This window comes from Charadrius vociferus, unplaced genomic scaffold, assembly GCF_000708025.1.
Source record: "Charadrius vociferus isolate BGI_N301 unplaced genomic scaffold, ASM70802v2 scaffold46, whole genome shotgun sequence".
In the NCBI taxonomy this organism is placed as follows: domain Eukaryota; kingdom Metazoa; phylum Chordata; class Aves; order Charadriiformes; family Charadriidae; genus Charadrius; species Charadrius vociferus.
Window position 1 is genome coordinate 738,641 of NW_009648710.1, and position 9,634 is coordinate 748,274.

The window sequence follows — 9,634 nt, forward strand, 5'->3', positions numbered from 1 at the left end:
CCGGCAGGTCTCCGCGGGAGGTGGCCTGTCCCCGCCGGAGCGGTGTCCCTCAGGAGATGCAGCACGCGGGTGACTCTGGAGGGTGTCAACAGGCCCGTCATAGACCGCATCATCCGCGTGGACCACGCCGGGGAGTACGGGGCGAACCGCATCTATGCGGGGCAGATGGCCGTCCTGGGTAGATCGAGCGTGGGACCGATTATCCAGGTTAGTGATCGCCTGAAAGCGGTCGCCGTGTCTCTGGTTAATTTGCCTTTGATTAACAATGGTCGGATGAATTTGTAAGATCACAGCTTTCCTGGTAAGATAAATAAATCCATCTTTTTCTAAACACATTTGAACACGTGAGTTTATAAAGAGTGGGGGGATTAGTTAGTAAGGGAGTTACCGGTACTGCAATTGCTGTAGTATTATCAGAAAGACTTTTATTTTGTAAATGTTTTTATGTTGCCTATTTATAACTATCCTCATCTGCCCTCTTTAACATTTCTTCTGTGTGATGTGAACAGTGTTACCTCTGCAATCGAAGTGAGTGGCCTGAGCTGGTTTGTTTTTCTTTGTGTTTATTAGTTTTATTGGAAATGTTATTTTTTTTCTGGTCTTATACTTTACTCTGATCTGGTTCTTTTGCAGCAAATGTGGAATCAAGAAAAAGACCACCTGAAAAAGTTCAATGAACTAATGGTTGCATACAGGGTTCGACCTACTGTTTTATTGCCTTTTTGGAATGTAGCAGGTTTTGTTTTAGGTGAGTTTGTATTGTTACTACTCTTGTTTTGTGAAGTCTTCAAAGGTGTAAGTTATCTATTGCTTCAGATTTCATTGTTTGTATATGTTTGGTACCACAATCACAGGGGCTGGAAGTGCTTTACTTGGAAGGAAAGGTGCGATGGCTTGCACAGTGGCAGTGGAAGAGAGTATATCGGATCACTACAACAGCCAGATCCGAACTCTTATGGAAGAAGATCCAGAAAAGTACAAAGAGCTATTGCAGGTATTTAACTATGACTTTAAAAGTAGTTTAACATATTCATTGAATTATCTAATGTGCCTTCAGTCTTTTAAAATAACATATTCTTAGAATTTACAGTAGATCTCTTTTTGTTCTATTACTTAGAATGCTGAAATCAACACAAACTTTAAGTTAAAAGGATATTTTTTTCCTTCAGCAGCACTAAATTGATCAAGGACCAAAATTAAAATGTATGTTGGATTAGCTTCAGCGTGCTTTCAGTAGTGCAGCATTTCCCTTTTGGTTGGGAGAACTATGCTTTAATTTTGATTACCTTTAATTGAAAGGAAGGGTTTAGAGGGGAAACTAAAGAAGAAAATATGATTGTGTAGTAACATTTGGCTTATACTGATATGATTATACAGTTTTAGTGTTGAATACTGTTCAGAGCACGTAAGGAGCTGATGTTTGTTACCTCTGCAAGAAAATTATTTCCCAGGTATTTTAGGCATCAAACTGGGACACGTTCCTGTAGGGTGCCTGTCAGGGACTGACCTGTTTCCACATGCAGCACATCGAGCTCCGTTTGTGCTGTCTTTGGTGGAGCTTGCTTTAGGGTCTGTGTGTTCATTTCCATTTTTGCTGACTATCCATATGTTCAGTTGTGCTTAGTTTAACATGTAGCCAAGTCTGGTTACTCCAAACGTGTCTTTTTGTTACAGAAATAGTATCTGAAGTAACCCAGATTTTGCTGACACGTGCACAAGGGAAATACTACCCCTGAAAATAAAGACTATAAACTGAGAAGGCACAAAATAAAGAGAAAAAGCTAAGCAGCAAGGTTATTCACAAGGTCAATAGGAGCAGGACTAGAAATGAAACCAGAAGTGATGGAAACCTGTTGGGTAGGGACAATGCTTGGGTGTCTCTCTGACAATTTTATTAAGCAATCCTAATCATCTGCAGGCATCTCAGGAGAAAATTCTTAAAACCTTTTTGTCCCAGTTGAAAAACTAGTAGAGAAAAATGGTGTTCTTTAGAGTATGCTAGGATGGACAAAAGCCCTGTTGGCTTACAGGGAAACACCCTTACCAATTATCTATTGAGGCAGGGACCTTAATTTCATTATTTAAATTGTGAGAATAATTTATATGTGTGGACCTAATTAGTGTTATGAGTTGTGGTTACTGTGACTATGGGTTTTCCTGAAAAACTGAAGAAGATAGTGATATATTAAACAGCAGCTTAGCTTTTAAAGACTTTTCTGAGAATATTAAAAGAACTTTAGGTTTGGGGAATGCTGTAAATAAAGCTCTTCTTGCTGAATCGGAGATTCAGGTGTCTGTCCTGGTGCATGTAGTTTTGTATACTAACTGCCTTGGTTTCTCTGCCAAGTAGACTTACTAATTACCTGCTACTTTTAAAGATAATAAAGCAATTTCGGGATGATGAACGGGAGCACCATGACATTGGGCTTGAGCATGATGCAGAAGCAGTAAGTACAATTTTAACTAATTGGCACTATTAGAGAGAACGTAGATGTAATATTCTTCCTTATTCAGCGACTGTGATGTATGTCTTCATTTGAGAAATAGAAAACACACTTGATATTCTTTCCCAAAGATAAATATAAGAAAACACTGCATGTTATAGCTTTTGTTTTTCTAGAACAGAATTGAATCTGTTGGAACTCAAGTGTTAAAGTGATTGTGTTTTCCTGAGAGGTGTCCTCTGCACAGTTCTTAATTTTATTTTCACTTTAGATTAAATATTTTTGAAGATAAGGCTAATAAGTGCTATCCATACAGCTGGGAACTTGAGGCATCATCTTGGTAGATGAATACAACCATGTTAAGAAATGTGAAATACTGAACTACATTCTGTGCTCCCCTGAATGCTGTATGAGGAATGTGTGACTTTTTTTTTCTTTTTTTTTTTCTCTTGACTTATATTTGTGGAGAAGTGGAAACATTCTGCAAAGTTGGTAGTTTTTAATTTAGTTTTCTCTAGGGTAGATTAGACTACAAATGTAGGCTTTTTTGCTGGTGGGTTTTTCTCATTTATGGTTTTGCTTCGTTTTGTGGGTTTTTTTATTTTTTTAGATAATGCTTAGTATTTCTTACCACAGCGTGGTTCAAACAAAACACTTCATTAAATGTATTGAGTCTTTTATTCTTTGTTTTACAGGCACCAGCTTATTCCGTTTTGAAGACAGCTATACAACTTGGATGCAAAGCTGCAATATTTTTATCAGAAAGAATTTAGTGATATTTTCCATAATGTTTGTGGCAGTGAACTGTGACACAAAAGTGTATGGAAATTGCCAAAGACTAATAGTTATTTTAAAATTTTCTTCAATAAGCATCTGATTCAGCCATCCTTTGTCACATTGAGTACCTGTTCAAAAAGTATCTATATTAAAGTCAGTTGAGCTACATGTGAATCAGGATGGCAGAATTGGGTCCATATGAACTAAACCTCCTTATTCAGAGACTGTTCACAAGGTGGCAGCAAAATCTGTATGTATATACATGATTTTTATATATATAATGTGTGTGTATGTGTACACACACATATAAAAATGGTGAATACATTCTCTGTTGCCTTCACACTTACATGTACTTGAAATAAGCTGGAGCACATCAGCTCATTTTAAAACGGTTAATACTAAGTAGGATATTTTTGAGTTCTATTTTCAGGGTAAGGAAATGAAGTACTAGTAAATATTTCTTTTCAGTCTGTCTTGAATAAAGATTGCTATTATAACACTTTCATTTGAAGACTTGTTTGTATTTTTGGGGGGGTGTCAGGCTCAATTCTGAATTCTTTATTTAAGTAGAAATTTTCTTCCTTTGGGTTTTGTTGTTGGGTTTTATTGTTGTTTTTTTTTTTTTTTCATCCTGAATGCATTTGTAAGGAATTGATCCCTGATATAAAGCAGGTGGAGAGAGCAACTTGAAACAGCTGTGGAATCGCACTTGATACTCTGTTAGAGCTTTCAAGTTTATCTTGCTTTGCTTCTAGTCTTCAGTGGCTCTTGAATAGAGACGCTCCTGCTTTCTCCATGGTCGAACATTTTCCGCACGCTTTCTGCTGGCGTCCTGGCATGGAGCAACAGAAATGAAAAAGACAAAGTTGTGCATGTCTGTTCTGTTAGATGCTAATCGGAGATGATAAAAGTACAGCAATGGAATTAGAATGTCTTAAACCGGTAGGGATGAAAGGGACTTTGTGCAAGATTGCATCTCTTGTTCTTTTTGTCTTCAGAACTTACTGACCGTTGTTTTCCTATTACATCATTATGGAAATAGGATCACTTTGCAAATGCATATGGATAATATAGAAGATGCTGATATTTTGATATAATCATTTAAAGTCTCTGTGAGAGACTTCCGTTTTTATAGCTGAGAAGTGCGATCTTTTTGACTGTATGTGGTCTGGGAGGGAGACCCTATGAATGAAATTGTGGGTCACAGAGAAAACACATATCTGTGCTTTTCCCCTTACATACATGCTTTGGGGAGTCACAGCTTGTGTAACTGCTAATGTTTTTTTTCCCCAATTTTACAGGTTTTCAGATTTCTACAGGTTTGTGGGTTTTATTTTGGTTGGTTTTTGGTTTTTTTTTTTTTTCTCAATAAGAACAGCCGAGCTTGGCAGATCAGTGAGCAGAATTGTCTTGCATCTTGTTTTCCGGTTAAAAGCTATGATGTATTAGAAGTCAGTATTTTTTAGCCCAAGCAATGGGGTATAACGGATTGAACAGGTCAGCTACAGCTGTGGGATGTAATGGGTATAAACCTAGTTGAAAAGGAGAGAATTGGAAAGCAGGACATAAAACAGTAGCAAGTGTTGCCCGTTGCTGCCATGAGGAATGGGGCTGGCACTGCCAATCTTCAATTTTACCTTATATGGCAAAACCACAGTTATATTGGGGCTGGTTAAGTAATTTGATGAAGTTTTGCTGTGTGCTTGTTCCAGTTCTGTTGTGCGGGCCAAATGCTATGTACTGACTTTGTAGCTGCTTTGAGACCAGAGGAGGATAAGTGCAGAGTTGCTGCCAGGAATCCACGACCACGCACCTGGGAGCTTGGTGAGGCTTTTAGTCCGGGTACATCTGAGTCTACCTTTTTGAGTAGCTCTGTTAGTGTTTGTAGGTACTCATTGGTGTGTAATTTGACATGAAAGACTTCTTAGAGAGGGTTATTTTACCTTATTTTTGAAAGAGCTTAGACTGAAAGCTAAATCTTAGCATAGAAACTCCTGTTCTGTATGACTTATTATGACTGACGCTTCGTACGTTCTTTAAGAACAATTTCTGTCATTTACACCGTTGCAAGGTTATACTCAAACTACTGATGCTATTTACATTGTCTAAACAAAGCAGCGTTTGGTTCTGTCTCTCTGACTGGTTTGCACGCCCACTGGAATAACTTGACTGGAGGAACTCAAAGTGAAATCACAGATTTCTCACAGACTGTGGAATAAGAATATAGCTCTAAGGGATTCTCATTTTACTTGTCTCAGCCCCAGACAGCTGTGAGCAGCATGCACATAAACTGGAGTTCATTAAAGGTATGTTGTATTAGATTAACTCATATCTTCCCTAACTTGACCAATTCTCTGAACAAAACTTACATCTAGAAGACTTCTTGCCTTGATTTCTCTAAAGCATTGGATATACTGGCATGTGGAAAATTCCTAGGGAATTTGGAGAAGAGAGGAATCGGCACAAAAGAACGGTTAATTAAAGTGGCTAAAGGGGTAACAAGTGGTGTTGAAAGAACATGCAGTGTAGTCGTGTGAGTCATGGACTTTAATAATTGAGTAAAAAGAAGAAATAAGATTGCTTGATGAATAGTCATTTGCAAAGTCTTTAGTAACGGGGGCAGCACGGGATGGCATCTTTTATAAGTTCCATTATTAGAACCGGGGAGGGAGGGGCACAGTACACTTTGACTCAAAGCTGGAAGTTGCACACCCATGTGTACAATGGGCTTGTGATACAAACTGGAAACCGAGCCAGACAGTTTCCTGGTCCCTTAGCAGTTACATCAGGATTGAAAACTGGACAAGGCATCCATGGGGCTTTCCTTGATAGATGACACTCAGCTGAAGCCTGATATTCCCCAAGGTGGTGGTGGCAGAGGGATTCTCTGGAGATATCTGCGGTGGTGGCCAACAGTTGTGGAATTTGCTGCTGACAGAGAAGCGTTCGTGTGATCCTCCCTCCAAGATGTGGGTGGCCTCTGAGATCATCACACGCTGCTCACTTGGGGCAAGAACATTTGAGAGGCAGATCTCATTTTTAATGCGTTTAGTTTGGCCAAAGGCTGGGAACGTCAAATACCAGGGAATTGTCGTATGAGGTCAGTGTGTTTGGCCATATCTGCAGTAACTGAAAGTGCTCACAGCGGGTTCTTTGTGCTCGGCAGCTGACAACATCCTGCGCGTTTGAGCAGGCCGTCAGACAGTCACACGGTCTCTAGCTGCGAGCATAGCATATGAATCGGGAGAACAACTCTGCTTTATGCTCCTGATCAGGATTTGTTCCTTCTTTTTACTGGAGCAGCATATTTGTGCCCATCCATTAAGGCGTGGGTGTGCTGTTCTCATGGCACTTCCAATGGCTATGCATTTCTCTGCTCACTGGTGGTTACTCTTTATTTTTGTTGCTTTAAATGGAAAATGGAGTTGCTTTTCATTTTCCCCATGCAGAAGGGATGTGTTGTGTTTTTTGTTTTTGTTTAAAAAAAAACTGTTTCAGATTTTGAAAGACTACAAAAGGTGGTAGAAGGTTACAAAAGAGCTGGAGATGCTCAAGTGCTGTGCAGAACTTCTATTGTACAGCTGCTGCAAGGCTGTAGTTTCTTTTTATGTGTTATTTTCAGGCAGAACTAAAGCTGTAATGTCAGTCATTCTGGCAGGGGTTAATGGCAGGCGGAGGCCAAAGTATACAGCTTGTACAAGTCTGTTATCATAGCGATTCTGGATGAACTCTGGTCGTGTTGACAGAGGAAAAGGAACTTGGATCAGACAGGGAGGCTGTGAAACGCTGCATTCTCAAAACAGGGCAGGGAAGATGATGGGGTCTGCACTGTGCCTTTGGGTATTAGGGGTCTCTTCTGAGCCTGAAGATAAGCAGGGTCTTGTAATATGCAGTGGGATGAAATCCTTCCCCTCAAAGTAATGATGGTTTGTCGAGCTCCTGTGATAACTCAGGGCTTGATCCCGATTTTTCTCCTCCAGGAGGAGAGAGAATATAATTTTTTGGTGAGGAGGATGCTGTGTGTCTAGGGAGCATAGGGCTGTTATCAGCCCCTTGATCAGGGTGTCACTTCTCACTGTTTTCTCCTACAGTCAGTGCTGGGGACGATCTGGCCCCTATTCTCTGAAGCTGCTCCGAATTGGAGATGAAGGTAATGAAGGCGCTTGGAGGCCAAGTGACTCGGCCAGATGGTGTGGTCCTTGTGCTGAGCACTGGGCGCGTTTTCTGATGCTCTGACAGCTCTGCAGCAGGATCTCTGAGCTTGCAGGCACCGCTCCTGGCTTGGGAGGAGGAAAGCCCAGCAAAGGAAAGCAAACAGGCAACAGCAGCTCTGTCTCACGAAGTGAGAAGGATGGTTATGAAAATTCAGAGCAGCTCCGAAGACCTGTGGCCCAACAGTAATAACTCTAAAAGCTGCCATAGTGGCAAGGCACACGTGGTGTCACAGCAGTGCAGGTCTGGCTGTGCCAGTACGTGCCTCAGCCTCTTGCTGCCGTGGCTAGGCAAAAATCACATCCCCGTGGCTGTGATTAATGTGGTGATGCTGATGTAAGCTGAACGGACTTATGCCACGAGTTATGTAAAATGGGACTCAAGAGTGTTTGGCAGAGAGTGAAATCATTGTCTGAGATGATAAATATTACCAATAGAAGAAATATCAGATATAATGGGCTTGATCTTTGTCTGGAGTAAATCTGTGTTGCTCGCTTAAGCATATTAAAGCTAGGCTTGCTACAGATCGATTGAGGATATGCTATACAATTCCTGTGCTGGAGGTGATGTAGATTGTACCTCCCTACTCTTACCATTTAAGGGGCTACTTAATGTGTACCGTCCCTTGTGTCTGCCAGTAATTTTTTGTCACTAGCTTCAAAGTTGTGGCATGTCACTTGCATTGAATTCCTCACATATTTTCAGCTTGGGGAGCTTAAAGGGATAAGTTAAAAAAAAAAAATAAATTAGTTAGTTTAAAGGATGAATGTGTGTGATAAGAGAGGAGATTGTGTAAAGGTACTATTGTTCCACTTCTTAATTCAGTTTCCCAGAGTGGCTGAGATGAAAAATCTGAGTGAGAGCAGCCTTCGCTTGTATTCCCAGCTAGAGTGGCTGAGCTTAACTCGTGTTGAAGAAAGCTCGTTGATACTTATACTTAGAGTTGGAAGGCTGATCTAGTGTTGAGTAGGTGAATTAACAGTTAATTGGAACAGGTTCAGGGGGTAACAGTTCTCTAAAACAAGTTGACTGTGTTAGAAGGAAAATTCAGTTCACTGTTGTTAGGCGCTTTCGATAAATGCAGCCTCCTGTTGACTTGAGGTGTTTTTGAGAAGTAGCACCCTACATTACAGCGTTACAGAGGAGAACCCAACCCTAAGCGGACCAGGGAATGGTACCTCTTTGTGTCCAGTAATACAGCTTACCACAGCAGCATCATTTCATCAGCCATGACTTTGTCTGGCCGGGTGATGGAAACCTCCAAGGACAGAAATTCTACAGTCTCTATGGGCAGCCTGTTCCAGTGCTGCATTACCTGACCAGTAGTGCTTTTTTTTTTTTTTTTTTCCACACCCCCCCACCCCACCCCCCACCAATGTCCATTCTAAACCTTCTGATAATGTGGCTGCCACTGCTTGTTGTGTTGTGCCACGCAGAAGAGTTTGGCTCCACTATCTTGGTAAATATTCTTTGAGTAGTTTTAGGCAACTTAGATCACCCTGTTCGTACCTCCCCAGCGTACACATCCTTCACAGAGCCCTGTGCTCTTCAGAGCAGCCTGGGAGGCAGTGAGCAACGCAGTGAGCGGGGCATGGGCTGGGGTGCAGCTCTCTCCTCCTCTGTGTGGCAAAATGCTGTTTCCACTGCAGTCACAGCTTTCACAGCAAAAGGTACGTGCGGGTGGGACTGTGTCCCCAGGAAGGAGGGTGCTGAGCTGTAGCCTTCCTTGCAACGCCCGGTTCCTGAGCTGGCACAGAGGAAAGTAAGAGATCCATCTAGTGACCACCTTGACAGTCTCATTACTTGTTTTATGCTCCAGGCTCCATGTGAATGCCTGAAGCTGTCTTCTTTCCCTGCAGGTATTTTCTACCCAACTGCTTGTCAGTGATTTATTTTTTAATGTTACCTGTGCCTGGGACAGATTGATTTGATGGTACAGATGGACACGTGTAGACCAAGGTATTAATGAAAGCAAGTCATACACACACAATGGATTCAAAATATCTTGTCTGGACTGCAGAATAAAAAGATTATTTCTGGCACTAGAAGTGCTTTTCTATTTTCTTTGTGGCCACTGGCCACCCACCTGCCAGGGACGGCTCGGGTGACAGCAGGGGCAGCAGCGGGTGAGGGAGATTTGGATTTTTTTGCACTGCATTTTGAAGGCAAACTCTGCCAGCTGCATTTTAGCAAGCTGTCAC

General features: G+C 41.4%; 1 protein-coding gene across 1 annotated transcript in view; it reads left to right on the top strand.

Moving 5' to 3' along the window:
- COQ7 (coenzyme Q7 homolog, ubiquinone (yeast)) overlaps positions 1–3,262 on the top strand; it is a 3,898-nt gene extending 636 nt beyond the window's left edge. The window contains exons 2-6 of the mRNA XM_009886605.1: positions 8–207; positions 634–748; positions 855–994; positions 2,379–2,447; positions 3,140–3,262. Of these exons, the coding sequence (XP_009884907.1) occupies positions 8–207; positions 634–748; positions 855–994; positions 2,379–2,447; positions 3,140–3,217 (602 nt within the window). The 3' untranslated portion in view covers positions 3,218–3,262. The remainder of the gene's footprint in view (positions 1–7; positions 208–633; positions 749–854; positions 995–2,378; positions 2,448–3,139) is intronic.
- The last annotated feature ends 6,372 nt before the right edge of the window (positions 3,263–9,634 follow it).